The sequence below is a fragment of the Hyperolius riggenbachi genome, chromosome 12 (genome assembly GCF_040937935.1).
Source record: "Hyperolius riggenbachi isolate aHypRig1 chromosome 12, aHypRig1.pri, whole genome shotgun sequence".
In the NCBI taxonomy this organism is placed as follows: Eukaryota; Metazoa; Chordata; class Amphibia; order Anura; family Hyperoliidae; genus Hyperolius; species Hyperolius riggenbachi.
In genome coordinates this window covers 27,903,394-27,925,329 of record NC_090657.1, presented here as the reverse complement: position 1 = coordinate 27,925,329, position 21,936 = coordinate 27,903,394, and the positions used below count along the sequence as shown (strand labels likewise).

Sequence of the window (21,936 nt, the reverse complement as noted above, 5' to 3'; positions counted from 1 at the left end):
AAGCCACCAATGACAACTGAAGGGGAAGCCACCAATGACAGGTGAAGGGGAAGCCACCAATGACAGGTGAAGGGGAAGCCACCAATGACAGGTGAAGGGGAAGCCACCAATGACAGGTGAAGGGGAAGCCACCAATGACAGGTGAAGGGGAAGCCACCAATGACAGATGAAGGGGAAGCCACCAATGACAACTGAAGGGGAAGCCACCAATGACAGCTGAAGGGGAAGCCACCAATGACAGCTGAAGGGGAAGCCACCAATGACAGATGAAGGGGAAGCCACCAATGACAGATGAAGGGGAAGCCACCCATGACAACTGAAGGGGAAGCCACCCATGACAACTGAAGGGGAAGCCACCAATGACAGATGAATGCGAAGCCACCAATGACAACTGAAGGGGAAGCCACCAATGACAACTGAAGAGGAAGCCACCAATGAAAACTAATGGCGAAGCCACCAATGACAACTGAAGGGGAAGCCACCAATGACAACTGAAGGGGAAGCCACCAATGAAAACTGAAGGCGAAGCCACCAATGACAACTGAAGGCGAAGCCACCAATGACATATGAAGGGGAAGCCACCAATGACATATGAAGGGGAAGCCACCAATGACAGATGAAGGCGAAGCCAACAATGACAGCTGAAGGGGAAGCCAACAATGACAGCTGAAGGGGAAGCCACCAATGACAACTGAAGGGGAAGCCACCAATGACAGATGAAGGGGAAGCCACCAATGACAGATGAAGGGGAAGCCACCAATGACAGATGAAGGGGAAGCCACCAATGACAGGTGAAGGGGAAGCCACCAATGACAGATGAAGGGGAAGCCACCAATGACAGATGAAGGGGAAGCCACCAATGACAACTGAAGGGGAAGCCACCAATGACAACTGAAGGGGAAGCCACCAATGACAGATGAAGGGGAAGCCACCAATGACAGATGAAGGGGAAGCCACCAATGGCAACTGAAGGGGAAGCCACCAATGACAACTGAAGGGGAAGCCACCAATGACAGATGAAGGGGAAGCCACCAATGACAAATGAAGGGGAAGCCACCAATGACAACTGAAGGGGAAGCCACCAATGACAACTGAAGAGGAAGCCACCAATGAAAACTGAAGGCGAAGCCACCAATGACAACTGAAGGGGAAGCCACCAATGACAACTGAAGGGGAAGCCAGCAATGACAGATGAAGGGGAAGCCACCAATGACAGATGAAGGGGAAGCCACCAATGACAACTGAAGGGGAAGCCACCAATGGCAACTGAAGAGGAAGCCACCAATGAAAACTGAAGGCGAAGCCACCAATGACAGATGAAGGGGAAGCCACCAATGACAGATGAAGGGGAAGCCACCAATGACAACTGAAGGGGAAGCCACCAATGACAACTGAAGGCGAAGCCACCAATGACAACTGAAGGCGAAGCCACCAATGACAACTGAAGGCGAAGCCACCAATGACAACTGAAGGCGAAGCCACCAATGACAACTGAAGGGGAAGCCACCAATGACAACTGAAGGCGAAGCCACCAATGACAACTGAAGGCGAAGCCACCAATGACAACTGAAGGCGAAGCCACCAATGACAACTGAAGGGGAAGCCACCAATGACAGCTGAAGGGGAAGCCACCAATGACAACTGAAGAGGAAGCCACCAATGAAAACTGAAGGGGAAGCCACCAATGACAGATGAAGGGGAAGCCACCAATGACAGATGAAGGGGAAGCCACCAATGACAACTGAAGGGGAAGCCACCAATGACAACTGAAGGGGAAGCCACCAATGACAGATGAAGGGGAAGCCACCAATGACAACTGAAGGGGAAGCCACCAATGACAGCTGAAGGGGAAGCCACCAATGACAGCTGAAGGGGAAGCCAACAATGACAGATGGAGGGGAAGCCACCAATGACAACTGAAGGGGAAGCCACCAATGACAGGTGAAGGGGAAGCCACCAATGACAGGTGAAGGGGAAGCCACCAATGACAGGTGAAGGGGAAGCCACCAATGACAACTGAAGGGGAAGCCACCAATGACAGGTGAAGGGGAAGCCACCAATGACAGATGAAGGGGAAGCCACCAATGACAACTGAAGGGGAAGCCACCAATGACAACTGAAGAGGAAGCCACCAATGACAGCTGAAGGGGAAGCCACCAATGACAGATGAAGGGGAAGCCACCCATGACAACTGAAGGGGAAGCCACCAATGACAGATGAAGGCGAAGCCACCAATGACAACTGAAGGGGAAGCCACCAATGACAACTGAAGAGGAAGCCACCAATGAAAACTAATGGCGAAGCCACCAATGACAACTGAAGGGGAAGCCACCAATGACAACTGAAGGGGAAGCCACCAATGAAAACTGAAGGCGAAGCCACCAATGACAACTGAAGGGGAAGCCACCAATGACATATGAAGGGGAAGCCACCAATGACATATGAAGGGGAAGCCACCAATGACAGATGAAGGCGAAGCCAACAATGACAGCTGAAGGGGAAGCCACCAATGACAACTGAAGGGGAAGCCACCAATGACAGATGAAGGGGAAGCCACCAATGACAGATGAAGGGGAAGCCACCAATGACAGATGAAGGGGAAGCCACCAATGACAGATGAAGGGGAAGCCACCAATGACAACTGAAGGGGAAGCCACCAATGACTACTGAAGGGGAAGCCACCAATGACAGATGAAGGGGAAGCCACCAATGACAGATGAAGGGGAAGCCACCAATGACAACTGAAGGGGAAGCCACCAATGACAACTGAAGGGGAAGCCACCAATGACAGATGAAGGGGAAGCCACCAATGACAGATGAAGGGGAAGCCACCAATGACAACTGAAGAGGAAGCCACCAATGAAAACTGAAGGCGAAGCCACCAATGACAACTGAAGGGGAAGCCACCAATGACAACTGAAGGGGAAGCCACCAATGACAGATGAAGGGGAAGCCACCAATGACAGATGAAGGGGAAGCCACCAATGACAACTGAAGGGGAAGCCACCAATGGCAACTGAAGAGGAAGCCACCAATGAAAACTGAAGGCGAAGCCACCAATGACAGATGAAGGGGAAGCCACCAATGACAGATGAAGGGGAAGCCACCAATGACAACTGAAGGGGAAGCCACCAATGACAACTGAAGGCGAAGCCACCAATGACAACTGAAGGCGAAGCCACCAATGACAACTGAAGGCGAAGCCACCAATGACAACTGAAGGCGAAGCCACCAATGACAACTGAAGGGGAAGCCACCAATGACAACTGAAGGCGAAGCCACCAATGACAACTGAAGGCGAAGCCACCAATGACAACTGAAGGCGAAGCCACCAATGACAACTGAAGGCGAAGCCACCAATGACAACTGAAGGGGAAGCCACCAATGACAGCTGAAGGGGAAGCCACCAATGACAGCTGAAGGGGAAGCCACCAATGACAGGTGAAGGGGAAGCCACCAATGACAGGTGAAGGGGAAGCCACCAATGACAGGTGAAGGGGAAGCCACCAATGACAGGTGAAGGGGAAGCCACCAATGACAACTGAAGGGGAAGCCACCAATGACAGGTGAAGGGGAAGCCACCAATGACAGATGAAGGGGAAGCCACCAATGACAACTGAAGGGGAAGCCACCAATGACAACTGAAGAGGAAGCCACCAATGACAGATGAAGGGGAAGCCACCCATGACAACTGAAGGGGAAGCCACCAATGACAGATGAAGGCGAAGCCACCAATGACAACTGAAGGGGAAGCCACCAATGACAACTGAAGAGGAAGCCACCAATGAAAACTAATGGCGAAGCCACCAATGACAACTGAAGGGGAAGCCACCAATGACAACTGAAGGGGAAGCCACCAATGAAAACTGAAGGCGAAGCCACCAATGACAACTGAAGGGGAAGCCACCAATGACAACTGAAGGGGAAGCCACCAATGACATATGAAGGGGAAGCCACCAATGACATATGAAGGGGAAGCCACCAATGACAGATGAAGGCGAAGCCAACAATGACAGCTGAAGGGGAAGCCACCAATGACAACTGAAGGGGAAGCCACCAATGACAGATGAAGGGGAAGCCACCAATGACAGATGAAGGGGAAGCCACCAATGACAGATGAAGGGGAAGCCACCAATGACAGATGAAGGGGAAGCCACCAATGACAACTGAAGGGGAAGCCACCAATGACAACTGAAGGGGAAGCCACCAATGACAGATGAAGGGGAAGCCACCAATGACAGATGAAGGGGAAGCCACCAATGACAACTGAAGGGGAAGCCACCAATGACAACTGAAGGGGAAGCCACCAATGACAGATGAAGGGGAAGCCACCAATGACAGATGAAGGGGAAGCCACCAATGACAACTGAAGAGGAAGCCACCAATGAAAACTGAAGGCGAAGCCACCAATGACAACTGAAGGGGAAGCCACCAATGACAACTGAAGGGGAAGCCACCAATGACAGATGAAGGGGAAGCCACCAATGACAGATGAAGGGGAAGCCACCAATGACAACTGAAGGGGAAGCCACCAATGGCAACTGAAGAGGAAGCCACCAATGAAAACTGAAGGCGAAGCCACCAATGACAGATGAAGGGGAAGCCACCAATGACAGATGAAGGGGAAGCCACCAATGACAACTGAAGGGGAAGCCACCAATGACAACTGAAGGCGAAGCCACCAATGACAACTGAAGGCGAAGCCACCAATGACAACTGAAGGCGAAGCCACCAATGACAACTGAAGGCGAAGCCACCAATGACAACTGAAGGGGAAGCCACCAATGACAACTGAAGGCGAAGCCACCAATGACAACTGAAGGCGAAGCCACCAATGACAACTGAAGGCGAAGCCACCAATGACAACTGAAGGGGAAGCCACCAATGACAGCTGAAGGGGAAGCCACCAATGACAACTGAAGGGGAAGCCACCAACGTGGGATACCTGCACAGACTCCAGATTTTCATATAAAACTATCACAAATGCCTGTTTGAGATCTAAGTTGTGTATATAGCTTTATAGTGACGAGATGAAAGGCACAGGCATTTTATAGCGCTGCAATGCAGACAGCATTGTATAGCTGCCCTCAGGCACACACAGCTAAAGCTATCCAACACACAAGATTTCTGTTCTGTCCAACCACAAGTAACCAATGGCTACAAACTGACCTTTCTCATTGAGCTCGTACTGGTGAATGATCTGCCGGGCCCTCTCCAGGGTGGCTTCCTCCCCCTGATGCTGCAGGAACTCCTGTAACTCCTCTGCTGACAGTACTCGGTCCTCTCCTGAGTAGTGATGGAATATCTCTTCCAGCTCTGGTCGGGACATGAGCTGAGTGCAGAACTCCTCGATCTCGCAGTCCTCCAGCCTGTCCGTGTTGGAGCGGTCACACTTCTACACACAAGAGACGCAAAAACATCACATTGCATTAGAACACATCACTTTAGATCAGAGACGTCAGTGCATAATATGCATTACATTTTTGTAAGAGCAAATAGGTAACCAGCACTGAAGGACTCGAACAGTGGTCAGAGTATTATATGGATTTATACACATCATTATGCCGTACAGCCAACACTAGTATTCATATGCAGAGTAGAGAGACTTGGCGTAGGCACAGGAGGAAGTATGATTAGTCTTTGTTAGATGGTATAGAACAGGCATTGCCAAAGTCCAGACTGGGGGAAAAAATGCGGCCCACCAAGCTTTTCATGGTGACCCCCAAAGCTCTCTACAAATGTTATTTCCATGCAGCTCATAGGCCATAGCTGTGGTGCCACATGGAGGGGCCACCTTGTATCATCCCCTGTAGGTTATCAGTCACTACTGTAGCAGTAGTAGCCACTGCCACTATGTCTGCAGCAGTAACAGCCACTGATTAGCAGTGGCCACTATGCCAGCAGCAGTTACAGCCACTGATTAGCAGCGGCCACTATGTCAGCAGCAGTAACAGCCACTGATTAGCAGCCGCCACTATGTCTGCAGCAGTAACAGCCATTGATAAGCAGCCGCCCCTATGTCAGCAGCAGTAACAGCCACTGATTAGCAGCCGCCACTATGTCAGCAGCAGTAACAGCCACTGATTAGCAGCGGCCACTATGTCAGCAGCAGTAACAGCCACTGATTAGCAGCGGCCACTATGTCAGCAGCAGTAACATCCACTGATTAGCAGCCACCACTGTACCAGCAGCAGTAACCGCCACTGATTAGCAGCTGCCACTATGTCAGCAGCAGTAACAGCCACTGATTAGCAGTGGCCACTATGCCAGCAGCAGTTACAGCCACTGATTAGCAGCTGCCACTGTGCCAGCAGCAGTAACAGCCACTGATTAGCAGCCGCCCCTATGTCAGCAGCAGTACCAGCCACTGATTAGCAGCTGTCAGCAGCAGTAACAGCCACTGATTAGCAGCCGCCACTATGTCAGCAGCAGTAACAGCCACTGATTAGCAGCGGCCACTATGTCAGCAGCAGTAACATCCACTGATTAGCAGCGGCCGCTGTGCCAGCAGCAGTAACATCCACTGATTAGCAGCCACCACTGTACCAGCAGCAGTAACCGCCACTGATTAGCAGCTGCCACTATGTCAGCAGCAGTAACAGCCACTGATTAGCAGTGGCCACTATGCCAGCAGCAGTTACAGCCACTGATTAGCAGCTGCCACTGTGCCAGCAGCAGTTACAGCCACTGATTAGCAGCTGCCACTGTGCCAGCAGCAGTAACAGCCACTGATTAGCAGCGGCCACTATGCCAGCAGCAGTAACAGCCACTGATTAGCAGCTGCCACTGTGCCAGCAGCAGTAACAGCCACTGATTAGCAACGGCCACTATGCCAGCAGCAGTTACAGCCACTGATTAGCAGCTGCCACTGTGCCAGCAGCAGTAACAGCCACTGATTAGCAGCGGCCACTATGCCAGCAGCAGTAACAGCCACTGATTAGCAGCTGACACTGTGCCAGCAGCAGTAACAGCCACTGGTTAGCAGCTGCCACTATGCTAGTAGCACTATGCCTGCATGCTGCAAGGGACATGCTAACTACACACAGTATATGTGTTACTTCCTGTGGAAATGTTTTGAAAAAATGTCACAGGCATAGATTATCTAATGGCAATCAAAAATGGTGTTTCATTTTGCTGGTTCGGCCCCTTAGCACTCTCATGAATGATGATATGGCGTTTGACCTAAAAAGTGTGGACACCCCTGGAATAGACGGGACATGTCGCTTTGGTTGGACCTTCTATTCAATCTAATAAATGCTGGACATACCTCCTCCTGTGCCCACATCATGTCTCTCTACTCTGCATTATCCAGGGCTAATCGTGCTGGGCCCAGGGGATACTTCAAGGTCTTGTACTAAATTCAATGTAGGAAGTCTTGGGAATTAAAAGTTATAAATCACGCTAAAAGGAAAACCATAAACAATATTTTTCTAGCTAATTAAAGCATAGGCTAATGCTTAGAAAACATTCATACAGTTATGGAGTACACTTAGAAATGTTTCAATAAATCACAATGGGAGGTACTTGGCAAACACAATCCTCTATAAAACCCCTGTGTCTTTGTGTCCCAGGGGTTGTGTGTGTGTGTGTGGTGTGTGGTGTGTATACACTATACACACCACACCACGTGTGTGTGTGTGTGTGTGTGTGTGTGTGTGTGTATAGATGTGGGTGTGTAGATGTGTGTGTGTAGATGTGTGTGTGTGTATGTAGATGTGGGGGTTTGTGGGTATGGGTGTGTGTGTAGATGTGTGTGGGTATGGGTGTGTGTGTATAGATGTGTGTGTGTGTGTGTGTATAGATGTGTGTGTGTGTGTGTGTATAGATGTGTGTGTGTATAGGTGTGTGTGTGTGTGTGTATAGGTGTGTGTGTGTGTGTGTGTGTATAGGTGTGTGTGTGTGTGTGTGTGTATAGGTGTGTGTGTGTGTGTGTGTGTATAGGTGTGTGTGTGTGTGTGTGTGTATAGGTGTGTGTGTGTGTGTGTGCGTATAGATGTGTGTATAGATGTGGGTGTGGGTGTGTATAGATGTGTGTGTGCGCGTGCGTATAGATGTGTGTATAGATGTGGGTGTGTATAGATGTGTGTGTGTGTGTGTATAGGTGTGTGTGTGTATAGGTGTGTGTGTGTGTGTATAGGTGTGTGTGTGTATAGGTGTGTGTATAGGTGTGTGTGTATAGGTGTGTGTGTGTGTGTATAGGTGTGTGTGTATAGGTGTGTGTGTGTGTGTATAGGTGTGTGTGTGTGTGTGTGTGTGTGTATAGGTGTGTGTGTGTGTGTGTGTGTGTGTGTAGATGTCGGTGTGGGTGTGTGTGTGTGCTCTGCGCAACTGCTCATGTGCAGGGACGCAGAGAGTGGGAGTGATGCGCGAACTGCAGGGGAGGACAGAGCAAAGGGGCATGCGTGCGCGGTGGGCGGGTGCGCAGAGACAGAACTAGAGCCCGTTTTGAAATGGGCTTAGGTCAGCTAGTCTATCATAAAGTGTTACCTGCTGTGACAAATTAGAGCATCACAGCTCTATGCCATTGAAGGAAATACCTTAAAGCAGACCAGAACTCAGAACTTACTCTCTGCTCTAAAAGATAATCATCAGAACAATAACCTTGAAAGAAAAACACTTCTGCCCCTCCAGGAGCTGATTTAACACCCTCCTTCACCCCGGGGGTTGATGTCAGTGTTGGCACACTTTTCCCTCTGTAGAGACCATAGCGGTCACCTGTGTACCTGCGTGTCCTTACATGTCCAAGCTAGTGGTTTTCTTTAATTAATAGCACACTTCACCTTTCAGTGATTTAACTTATTTAATTTGGGACAAATTACTATGCAGCCCTCCAGTGGAGACACTGTAATGCAAATGTAAATCTTTCTCAAGCTACTAAAATAAATAAATCACAGCCACCCTAAGAGAAGTTCACTTACTGCGCGTTTGTTTCCTTATCAATCGAGCCGCTGATGGGCTCGATTGATAATATCCGACAGGTCCATGACCCGCCGGATAGATTCCACGCTCGATCCCCACGGGCGGACAATAGCGGGGAATCGAGCGGCTGATAAGGCATGCCCGCGGAAACGAGCGGGAATCGATCCGCGCGGACGAGCGGTGATGCGCCGGCATTGAGCCACTGGCTCGATACCGGCGCATAAACGTACCGTGTATGCCCAGCATAAGGGAAATGCGGACACAGACTGGAAAAAATGTACATTGTGTCTGTCTTTTGTTGCAGAGTAAAATGAGCTATACATTTATTTTCTCCTATGTTGCTGTCACTTACAGTAGATAGTAAAAGCCTGACAGAACTGACACGTTTCAGACTAGTCCATCTCCTCATGGGGGATTCTCAGAGTTTTCTTTGTTTCCATATCACTTACCGAGCAGCAGTTGCTCTGTTCAACTGCCAAAATAGTGTGCAAGTAGGTATAGAGGACAGCTGACATCTTTGCATAGATCCTTTCCAGGGAGTACATTTGTAAAGAATAAAGGAAATACTCAGTATCCCATGAGGAGATGGGCTAGAACCAAACCTGGCAGTTGTGTCAGACTTTTACTACCTACTGAAAGTGACAGCAACATAGCAGAAAAATAATTTATAGCTCATTTTACTCTGGGAAGAATGCATTTCTTATATGTATGCATAGAGATGTATTTACATTTTTTTTTCACAATGGTCCTTTATGCTGGGTACACACGATGCGATTTCCGCTCGATCCGTGGGATCAATCGATTAATCTGACATGTTTGATCGGGTTTTGATCGATACAGCCATCGATTTTGCATACTTAAAGCGGATCCGAGATGAAAAACTAACTATAACAAGTAACTTGTCTATATATCTTAGCTAAAGTTTAGATCGTTTACACAGCAAATCTAGCTGCAAACAGCTTTAATAGAAAATGATTATTTCTTCCTGTGATACAATGACTGCAGCCATGTTGTTTGTAAACATTACACAGAGGCAGGCTTATCCGTATCTTGAGCACTCAGCCTGTAAAAAAAAAAAAAACCTAATCCCCCCTCCTCCCTCCTCCCCCTCTGAAATCTCTGGCTAGTAATACCTCCCCCTCCTCCTGCCCAGACTAAGCTCCCATGAGCCCTTGCTAATGTCTGAAAATGCCTTGGCTCTCTGAAAACCTGTGGGCGTGGCTTGTTTAGTTTATAGTGGATTAGAGTATTAAAACAAAAACAAAAAAGTATTTGGCTTGAGAAATGCCCTATAAACAATAGGAAAGGAACACAATTATGCAATGGGTAAAAGTTCATCTCGGATCCACTTTAACCACTTGCCGACCGCACGCTTATACCGTGCGTCGGCAAAGTGGCAGCTGCAGGACCAGCGACGCAGTACTGCGTCGCCAGCTGCAGGCTGATTAATCAGGAAGCAGCCGCTCGTGCGAGCGGCTGCTTCCTGTTAATTCACGGCGGGGGGCTCCGTGAATAGCCTGCGGGCCGCCGATGGCGGCTCGCAAGCTAAATGTAAACACAAGCGGAAATAATCCGCTTTGTTTACATTTGTACGGCGCTGCTGCGCAGCAGCGCCGTAAGGCAGATCGGCGATCCCCGGCCAATCAGCGGCCGGGGATCGCCGCCATGTGACAGGGGACGTCCTGTCACTGGCTGCACAGGACGGATAGCGTCCTGTGCAGCCCAGATCTCCCGGGGGAGCAGGTAGGAGAGGGAGGGGGGAGAATGTCGCCGCGGAGGGGGGCTTTGAGGTGCCCCCCCCCCGCAACATGCCTGAAGCCAGAAGCGATCAGACCCCCCCTGCACATCATCCCCATAGGGGGGAAAAAAGGGGGGCGATCTGATCGCTCTATGTGCACCCTGATCTGTGCTGGGGGCTGCAGAGCCCACCCAGCACAGATCATAACAAACAGCGCTGGTCCTTAAGGGGGGGTAAAGGGTGGGTCCTCAAGTGGTTAACATGCAAAATCGATGGCTGTATCGATCGAAAATGTCGGAAATGATCGATCCCGCGGATCGAGCGGGAAATCGCATCGTGCGTACCCAGCATAAGTCTCATGCAGCGGACAAAGTAAAAACAAACCTCTAGTTTGCTGCTATAGGTAACCCCTGGGTGTTTTCCTTCTTCAGGTTGTACATATGAGGTCAGAAGACTGTATGGCGCCGGTTCATAAACTCCACCTATGCAGTTAGTCCATAGGTCTGTGCAAAGGGCTACTGAAGTGTTAGCCCAGTGCAACTAATTCTACTTCAATGCAGTGATAATCAGAAGCGACTTCTGATTGGCTGGTAAGATTTAAGCCACTCTGCACATTGCCGTTTGCCTTACCAAACAATCTTTATAAAGGCAAAGTGCTAGCAGTTTATATGCTGCTTGCTTTGCAACTGTCCCTGGCAGGGGCTCAAGCATTGCACAGTGAATGGGCGTGTGCCACTTGTGAAGTCTAATTTTAGTCGGTCACCTCTGCCAAAGCAACCACAGCTACAGAGCATAATTCTACAGGAATGGTCAGAGGAGGGCTAGTAAATGCTATCCATGAAAGCCAGGGAACCTGTAATATGCACTTGGTGGGAACCAAGATAGCACGGCCGTAATAATACGTTATTATAGATGAGAAGGGAGACTTAGTATTTCAGCAGCGCTGTGGTGGGTACCAGCCTAGTTTGGAGCTAATGATATGTTATTATGGGATAGCAGGGAGATTCAGTAATGCAGCAGCTGTGCCAGCGTGTATGATACATATCCATCATTTCTATTTCTTATACCCTCTCGGGAAGCTCGGAGACAGAAAGAGTACCGGTGCTGCTTGGCCAGTCTATAAATCAAGCTGTCACCTAATAGCCGGTGTGACTTCTTCAATAACTTGCAGCATATTTCCAGCCAAGTACACCGTGCCGGAGGAAAGAGATCTGAGCTGTCATGAAAGTCGGTAGATGTAACCTATTCTGGTGCCCTGTAAAATTAACTTTACAGCTTCCTGCTTCCATCAGAGGCTGACGCTGCACAACGTTCTGTTATATTCTGAGAATGCTTATGTCACACCTCCAGGAATTATGGCTGGTGAAGGGTTATATCCACACACTAATCACTTCTATTTGGGAAGCAGCAGTCATAAGCTGTCAGAGCTGGTTCACACTTATGAGCGTTTTGAGTTTTTATTTTAAATCGCTAGCGTTTCTGAAAGAGCCGTAAAAGCGCTTGCGTAATGAAAGCCGATGTGAATGTTTTCACAGAAGCGAAGAGCTTTTTTTTTTCCAATCGCAGACGCGGGTCCTGTACGATTTTCGGAGCCACTGTGCTTCTATACAAGGTATAGAAAAAAATCGTAAATCGCTTTAAAGAGATTCTGTAACAAAATTTTCAGCCTTATTTCTTCTATCCCATAAGTTCCTATACCTGTTCTAATGTGCTCTGGATTACTGCAGCCTTTTCTAGTTGCACTGTCTCTGTAATGTATCTAATCTTCTTTTCTTTGTCAAGCTTTGTCGAATTAGAGAGGAATGCACTGCCTCTGCTGTGATAGGGAGAAGTTATGCACGTCCCTCCAGGCTCTGTGTGTGCGCTTTGTTTATCCCTCACAGACAGGTCTCTGCTCTGAATTTCAGCTTGTCTGAGGGGGAAGGGAGCTGCCCATGCTGAGAAACTGTGAGAATCCCTGACTGGAGTGCAAAACATTCACTATGTAATAAAAACTTGTAGTATACTACTATACTGTAACATGATATATATATGTGTATACATACAAATACATCACTTCCTAGTTAGCGGCCATGTTTTTTGTTTGTAAACACTGCCTAAAACTGGCAATTAAAAGCCAGGATCAAGACAGGGAGCGTCTGAAACGGCCAAGAGGGATCCAGGAGATCACAGTGACCAGACACAAATCGGACAGTACAGCTTCTCTTTAAAAGCGATTCAAACAGCTATTTTGTGAGCCAATCACAGTGATCACTGAATGGTCACATTAAAAATGCTCTGGGCCAGTTCCCACATAATATTAATAGATTAATGCAAAGAGATCACACTTGTTAAACAACTAATATCTGGAGAATTACAATATCATTACTATAAAATTAAGCATATAGTGGTGAGGTTGCATTCTTAAAGTGAACCCAAGTTGAAAGTTATATGGAGGCTGCCATATTTATTTCCTTTTAAGCAATACCAGTTGCCTGGCTGTCCTGCTGATCCTCGGCCTCTAATACTTTTTGCCATAGACCCTGAACAAGCATGCAGCAGACAAGGCGTTTCTGACAATATTGTTAGATCTGACAAGATTAGCTGCATGCTTCTTTCTGGTGTTATTCAGTCACTGATGCAGCCAAATAGATTATTAGGACTGCCAGGCAACTGATATTGTTTAAACTCCTTAGCGGTGACCCCAAGTCAGGCTTGGGACGGAAATCCGCAGCTCAGAGTGGTAATATCCTACCCGAGTTATATGCAGGAGCTTCTTGCGTTGTGGTAGGTTTCTTCCCTTGTTTTTAAGGTCTAAAAGCTTGTGAAAAACCTGCATGGCTTTTAGACCCTAATCTGGAAATAATCATAACGGCAGGGAGGTTAAAAGAAAACAAATATAGCAGCCTCCATATCACTCTCACCTCGAGTTCACTTTAAGCTATAAGATATTTGGAGAGCTGTGCTACCATGGTTATAAAATGGCACTGGTGTTGCTCAGATCTGGAAAAGAATTCATTTGGGTTATGTCAAATGATTCTTAACACATTACCTGACGTGACTCCAGCAGACGATAAGGAATATAAGCATTACCTGAGGACTCCGGCATCTATGAACACAGCATGGTTTACATTCAGGAATGATGCATGATAAATAATATAGAATGCATATGCCACAAGGCACGATGGTGTTACGCAATGCTGGCATTAATGAACACATATAAACATAGAAGGAAAGAGCGATGATGTCACCTTGAAGAGGGAGTAGGCGTACATGTCATTCATGTCAATGTTTATCATCCTCAGCATGGCCTTTACTTCCTGAAAACTCATCTTCTCGTCTCCATCTCTGTCCGCCTGATGCAGATAATCCCGAATCCAGATACAGCTCAGTCAAGGAATAGAATGCAGAGGAGGCAGAGGGACATGTTAACTGAACACACACATACAGCCCAGATTTTATGCTGTGATTTGGGAAGGGTCACAAGCCCCGATAGATTATTACTGGGGATTGAATTCCGGGTGCACAGATTTGGTTCACTTCCTGTTACAGTGACTGGATAACAGACAACAGGAAGTGGAGTGAAACCTGTCTAATGGATATACAGGTAGAAACTTTTTTTAAAGTGTAAATAAAGTTGTACTGCTGTCTGTATACCCACCGAGCACAGGTCCCTCACTTTCCATCCCAGTGCTAGGCTCGCTGAGAGCAGGAAGTCTCTCCAGCGGGCACATAGACACCAATAAAAACCTGACCGGCATTTCAGGCTTTCTCCACTCTATACAAAATTAAAGGAAACCTAAACCATTACTATTTAATTGAAGTAATTATCTTTGTAAATATGAAATAATTGTTTTAATCATGTTTTTCCACTCCTCAGCCTTTCTTTATGCTGTATGGCCGATGCTGTCTTTTCTAACAGTCCCTAAATATGGCGCTGCAGCCTCTCTGCTTTCATTTTCAGAGCGGCTGACAGAGCGGGAATTCCCTTTCCTCCGCTCGTGCACGGTTTGAAGCGCATGAGCGTCTTTTAGTCGTGTGCGCGTCCGTCCGACCCTGCTATGCGCAACAATAAGTAATATATAAACAAATTATTGCTTTCTGAATGCCATTCTTATAAATAATTAAAGGGGCAGTACAGCGAAAAACTGTAAAATTTTAAATATGTGCAAACATATACAAATAAGAAGTACATTTTTTCCAGAGTAAAATGAGCCATCAATTACTTTCCTCCTATGTTGCTGTCACTTACTGTAGGCATTAGAAATCTGACATAAGTGACAGGTTTTGGACTAGTCCATCTCTCCATAGGGGATTCTCAGCAAGGCTTTTATTCTTTATAAAGATATTCCTGAAAAAGGATTTAAAGAATGATGCTGTCCAGCTTCCCTGCTCCCTACACGGTTTTTTGGCAGTTGGGATAGAGCAACTGCCATTCACCAAGTCCTTTTGAAAATAAATATATCCCTGGGAATCCCTTATAAAGAGTTGGACTAGTCCAAAACCTTTCACTTCAGTCAGATTTCTACTACCTACTGTAAGTGACAGCAACATAGGAGAAAAGTGATTGATGGCTCATTTTACTCTGGAAAAAATGCACTTCTTCTTTGTATATGTTTGCACATATTTTAAATTTTACAGTTTTTCGCTGTAGTGCCACTTTAATGTACTATTTTTGCGGCGTGGAACTATTGTTGCCATCCTCTTCTCCTGGGGCGGGCAGAAGTGCAGTGATGGCCGCCCACTGTCACCGTGATCACATGAGCGCGCGCGCACGTGACGCGAGAGGTGACGTGCGCGCAGGAAAACCAGTCATGCGTCTGCTGTTTGAAAAAAAAAAAAAAAAAAAAAAAAAAAGACTCACATCGGCGCATAGACCCAGGAAGGTCTTGCCGAAACTGGCTCATCGACTGGCTAGTTGATGAGAAATACTGAGGGGGCACCATAGAGGGTGATAGCAAGGACACGACAAAAAATAAAAGAGCAGACACTAAATTAAGGAGTACATTTGAAATCGGCGCCGGTAGACTTGGGCGCAGGATACAGCAGTATATGGCTGATCCTGCTGCTGCACAAGTTCCCGGCCGGTTTAATTACTATTCCCCCTCCAGGCCACCATGGATAGTAGGGGAATGAAATAATTTGGCTTCCAGCGATTGCTGGAGCCTGAATTATTGTGTTTTTTAAGCAACTTCGGCTCCGTCTTGTGACGGAGCCGACGTTACTCACTGAGCGCCGCTATAGACTGATTCCCATTACAGTCTATGGCAGCGCTGGCCTAGCCCAAATCTAGCAGCGCTGAAAAGCACTGCTCCGAAATTAAGTGCCTGATTAACTTATAAAATAAATGTATTGTGATTATTTTGGGGACAAAGAGTGGTTTAGGTTTCCTTTAAACTCTAAAGTTTGGGCTGGATTGCACTTTCGGGTGTCCAGAGAAATGAGTCACTCTGCCTGGACATTTATCATCAGGTCAGGTGACTTTCCCAAGTATACAGTCAGAGCAGATGAATGACCACTACTGACAGGGAGGGATGATTCCAGGAGAAGCGGAAATCACATGATGCTCCAGATGCACAGGGTGTTTCAGAAATTCACTGATAAAGTACTACAAAGTGCAGCACAATTTTCCTAACATGTGAGAGACTCGCACCCAAGTGCTGCTCACAGTTCTACTATTCTAGAACAAATCACTAAGCGCTCATTTTTTATATCAGTCTAACAGGAGAGGACCAATTCCCCACCGATGGCCCTGTGGAAAAAATATCTTCTGTTATCATTCATCAACATTGGCTATACAGGACAAGATTTACTAAGTGCTGTATTGCCTTACTAGTACAAAATACACTACAATTTCCATAAAATAATATTATTCAGCAAGGAAATTTTAATACATTGACTGAAAAATATACGGCTGAACCGGAAGTATAACTAATTAACCTCAGAATTCCTAGAAGGAAAAGAACATTTTGCTTTACATGTGAACGCATTACCCTAATTCCTGACTCCATTTGGCAAATCCGGTCAAATAACTATTACTCTTATTTTGTTTTAGGACCTTTTTACAATTGTAGGTTAAACCTACGTTAGGTTACCCTGCGGCAAGGGGACGCAAAAGCAATGAAAGTCTATGGAGACTTTCACACTTATTGCGGTGCACTATAAGTATCCGAGCCGACACAAGGGCAGCAGCGCGTTACCGCAAGCGCCACGCATGCATGGCCCGACGAGAATCCCAGTGACGTACTTACTGCCCAGCAGGGAGTACGTCACTGAGCAGGGGGCGGTGCTATGCATATGACCCTGCCGGCGCACTCTGCCGCAGGATCATACGAGTGAGGTTTTTGTACGTTGTGGTGCGATGCAGCAGCAGCGGCGCACCGCAAAAAGCAAGTGTAAAACCGGCCTTAGGGCTCTTTTCCACTATGAAATCCGATCACGATTGCGATCGCGATTCCGATCGCGTTTCAATTTCCACCATACGATTGAGCTACTATACTCATTATAGTACAGCTCAATCGCATACAAAACGCGGCAGGACGACGATTGCGATTTGACCAAAATCGCATCGCAGTCGGATCGCACTAATGGAAATTGCTGCTGCAGTTTCCATTAGTTTAATGTACCTTGTGATTTGCGATCAGAATCAAATCGCAAATCGCAGGCTAGTGGAAAAAGGCCCAAGGCAGGGTCAAACCTGCGTCCATTGAAAACAGCAATGTGTCTGCTGACTTTTGGCAGACAACCAGGCAATAGGGAATTACACACATTGTGGGGAAAACGAGCGCAACTTTGGCAAGTGTGACCCTTGCCTTTGATTTTTAACCCCTCTCTTTCCGGAAAGTATCCAGTGCTTTTCTGGCACTTTTGCATTGCATGTGCTAACACCAATACTGATGAAACACTATTCCACATTTTCTCAGCCCTCCCCGCTATGACCTTAAAGGATACCACAACTGAAATGTGACATGATGAGATAGACATGTGTATGTACAGTGCCTAGCACACAGATAACTATGCTGTGTTCCTTTTTTTCTTTCTCTGCCTGAAAGAGGTAAATATCAGGTATGTAAGTGGCTGACTCAGTCCTGACTCAGACAGGAAGTGACTACAGTGTGACCTTCACTGATAAGAAATTCCAACTATAATACACTTTACTAGAAGAAAATGGCTTCTGAGAGCAAGAAAGAGATAAAAAAGGGGGAAATTCTTATCAGTGAGGGCCACACTGTAGTCACTTCCTGTCTGAGTCAGGACTGAGTCAGCCACTTACATACCTGATATTTACCTCTTTCAGGCAGAGAAAGAAAAAAAGGAACACAGCATAGTTATTTGTGTGCTAGGCACTGTACATACACATGTCTATCTCATCATGTCACATTTCAGTTGTGGTATCCTTTAAAGTAGTCACTGAATTTATAAATGTGAGACATATTTTGTATTAGATTCTGAAGACTGGCATTGCATGCTGGTATTGAGACTACAGTACTCTAGAAGCCCATCCTGGATTATTTTCTGATTCATCCGGAATGACCCCCCCCCCCCCCCCCCAGTTACATGCTGCATACATGCTGTCAGTCCTCTAGCGCATGACTTTACTTTCATCCACTTGTAACCTCATTCGTCATGTCATTATCCAGTCATTATGTTCCTACAGTTTACCTAGAAAAACCTTCCCAGATTGTATTACAGTAAAATGCTTTGTGCCGTCTGCAAGCGCACAAGCAGTATTTGTAATCCCCACCACTAACAATCAGAAAATAGAACCTTGTTGGGTTTTGCTTTGACTTTGGGCAATGTAAAATAATCACTGATCTCAAGGTCTGTAATGCAGTTTTCAATCAATTTACATAGGTTATTTCGTAAACCAACGGAATATATCAAAAGATTTGGCAAAGCTGGAGAATACCACATCTAAAGCCCCTACTCAGTCCAAATATCTACAAACATCCTCACGGAAAGCAAACCGATTTCTTTGACATCTTTTTAATTGACCTATTCAGTAAGGTGGTCCTTGGCCTAGACTCCCTAACACGACTGCCTCCTGAGCGCACCCTGGTGGCTGCAGCTTAAGCGGTTTGAGTCCGACAGAAGAAATTCACGATATAAATGTTATTTGTCTTGTTTAATGTAAGGCAAACCGGACTCATCACAGGAACTGATGGATCTGCATTAACTTGGAAGAAGTTTAGAATCCTATCCAGCGGTGGCTGGATAGTGTAAGGGCTCTGCCTCTGACACAGGAGACCTGGGTTCAAATCTCGGCTCTGCCTGTTCAGTAAGCCAGCACCTATTTAGTAGGAGACCTTGGGCAAGACTCCCTAACACTGCTACTGCCTATAGAGCGCGCCCTAGTGGCTGCAGCTCTGGCGCTATGAGTCCGCCAGGAGAAAAGCGCGATATAAGTGTTCTGTGTTTGTTTGTTATTCCTGATAACACAATTGGCTCTTCAAATTTAACCACTTGAGAACTGCAGTGCTAAACCCCCCTAGTGACCAGGCCATTTTTAGCAAAATTGGCCACTGCAGCTTTAAGGCCAAGCTGCAGGGCCACACAACACAGCACACAAATGATCCCCCCCCCCCTTTTCTCTCCACCAACAGAGCTCTCTGTTGGTGGGGTCTGATCGCTCCCCCCATGTTTATTTTTTTTATAATAAATATTAGTGTTTGTTTGTTTTAAAAAAAAAAAACCCTGTGGCTTTAAATTTCTTCCCTCCCTCCATCCTCCCCACAGGCAGCCAATTATGGCGATCTATAAAGAAAGGAGAACAGAGAGCCCAATATGGTGTAGTAGGTTAAGGCAATTGATATGTTTGAGAAAGGAGTAAAATGTATACTCACAAACACGGGTTACCTCCAGGCAACCACTGTATAAGCAGGTGAGGAGATTGACCTGTCCCCACTCAGGATTTAAGAAGTCGCTCTCTGTAGACGTGAGAAGAAGGGGTATCCCCCTCCACCGAAGGTGGATATATAATATGTTATAGACTGAACAGAGGCGCCAAAAGAGTATAAACAATATTTAAAATGTTAAAAATTGCTTAGGAGGCAGTGGTGGACTTACCTCCCTCAAGCAGACACAGGAAAGCTGTGTAATTCAATATAGGAAAAATGTTTTAATGGTATACTCCAAAGGGTTTAGTACAACGCGTTTCGCAGGTCTACACCCGCTTCATCAGGCAGTATACAGTAGGAGCACACAGCAACGTAATGTCCGAGTAACACCTGGCGCCTTTGACACGTTGTACTAAACCCTTTGGAGTATACAATTAAATGTTTTCCTATATTGAATTACACAGCTTTCCTGTGTCTGCTTGAGGGAGGTAAGTCCACCACTGCCTCCTAAGCAATTTTTAACATTTTAAATATTGTTTTTACTCTTTTGGCGCCTCTGTTCAGTCTATAACAAATTATGGCGATCGGCTGTCATAGGCTTCTGCCTATGAGAGCCGATCGCTCTCTTGTCCCCCAGGGGGACAGCCATGTCACACTGATCGCAGTGCTGGACCTTGTAAATAGACGGCGATCACGCCGTCTAACAGTCTCCCGAGCGGCAATAGCCGCTCGGAGACTGAAGGCGGGGTGGAGCTCCGCCCCCCCAAGCAAAAGATGCACGCGCAAGGTGCGCGCAGACTGCGCGCGATCTCCTGCAAAACAGAGCCCCAGGACTTTACGCCAGTTGACGTTAGGTGGTCCTGGGGCTGCCGCCGCGGCCACGCCCATTGGCGTGACGTGGTCGGCAGAAGGTTAAAGAAAACTTTTTTTTGTGTTTACTGTGTGCTGCTGTATGCTGAATATACTCCAGAAGCAGCACAAAGTGCACCCCACCTGAACAGAGGACAAGACAAATAACATGCATATCGCGCTTTTCTCCTGGCGGACTCAAAGTGCCAGAGCTGCAGCCACTAGGATGCGCTCTATAGGCAGTAGCAGTGTTTGGTAGTCTTGCCCAAGGTCTCCTGGGTACTGGCTTACTGAACAGAAAGAGCTGAGATTCAAACCCTGGTTTTCAGTACACAACACTATCCAGTGACTACTCCACAGAAATGGCATTACTGTGCATTCACCCTTTTGGATTGCTAAACGAAATATTTCACTTTAAATATTACTACACAAGTTTTGTGATAGTCTTCCATAAAGGATATTGGACCAGCTTCTCCCTCTGGCTCATAGCCACAGCGCGTTCCCTGAGTTTCTGCAGTCCCTGCACCCAGCTCCGGGCTTCCTGATCACTACACGCAGCCAGATCCAGGTTTTTCCTCCTTCCCATAAAGGAAATACTGAAGCAGCAGCTCTCAGGGAAGCGGCGGCCATGTTTCTTTAGCCCTTCTGACTGGTGACCCTCACGGACAGAATCGATGTGTAAGACAGAGACTGCAGAGATAAAAACAGTGGGTATGATAAGATAATTCAAAATAGGGAATCCGGGGAAATAATAGAGAACAAGAGCATTAAGCAAAAATAGATACAATTAGAATAGTCAAACAATAACAAACCATAGTAGTTTTAAAAGATACCCGAAGTAACATATGACATGTTGAGAAGGACATGGGTATGTACAGTGCCAAGCACACAACTAACTATGCTGTGTTCCTTTCTTTATTTCTCTGTCTGAAAGAGTTAAATATCAGCTATGTAAGTGGCTGACTCAGTCCTGACTCAGACAGGAAGTGACTACACTTATGACCCTCACTGATAAGAAATTCCAACTATAAAACACTTTCCTAGCAGAAAATGGCTTCTGAGAGAAAGATAAAAAGGGGAATTTTCTTAGTGAAAGTCCCACTGTAGTCACTTCCTGTCTGAGTCAGGACTGAGTCAGCCACTTACATACCTGATATTAACTCTTTCAGACAGAGAAAGAAAAAAAGGTACACAGCATAGCTATTTATGTGCTAAGCACTGTACATACCCATGTCTATCTCATCATGTCACATGTCACTTTGGGTATCCTTTAAATAGCTTGTTTTGGTGGGAAGGGTGTTGTAATACTTATAAAATGTCTTAAATGCAGTCCAAGCCATTACAATATACCCAGAACCATAAAAACCTTGTATCTTGTAAGACAACAGAATGAGTACACAAATAAAATTTCCATCTACGTCTTGTGCCAAAAATGGAGAGCTGCTGGTTTTATGATCTTTTCACCTTTAGACTAAATTTTGTACAAGGGTCAGTGAAATGTCAGGACTAGCAAACAGCTATACAGTATACTGAGGTGACACACAGCAATTCAGGCTGAAACCGCTGCTAAAACTCTAAAGCTTTGCACTGTTCACCATGCTATCTAGCCTTTAG

At 46.6% G+C, this 21,936-nt stretch overlaps 1 protein-coding gene across 4 annotated transcripts in view; it reads right to left on the bottom strand.

Annotated features, from left to right (window-relative positions):
- Window positions 1–21,936, bottom strand: part of PLCD3 (phospholipase C delta 3) — a 172,395-nt gene that overhangs the window by 48,168 nt on the left and 102,291 nt on the right. For all 4 annotated transcript variants that reach the window (XM_068263207.1, XM_068263206.1, XM_068263205.1 and 1 more), the window contains 3 exons: window positions 20,784–21,012; window positions 13,888–14,017; window positions 5,170–5,395 (listed from right to left, as the gene is read on the bottom strand). In XM_068263207.1, coding sequence (XP_068119308.1) covers window positions 5,170–5,395; window positions 13,888–14,017; window positions 20,784–21,012 — 585 coding nt within the window. The remainder of the gene's footprint in view (window positions 1–5,169; window positions 5,396–13,887; window positions 14,018–20,783; window positions 21,013–21,936) is intronic.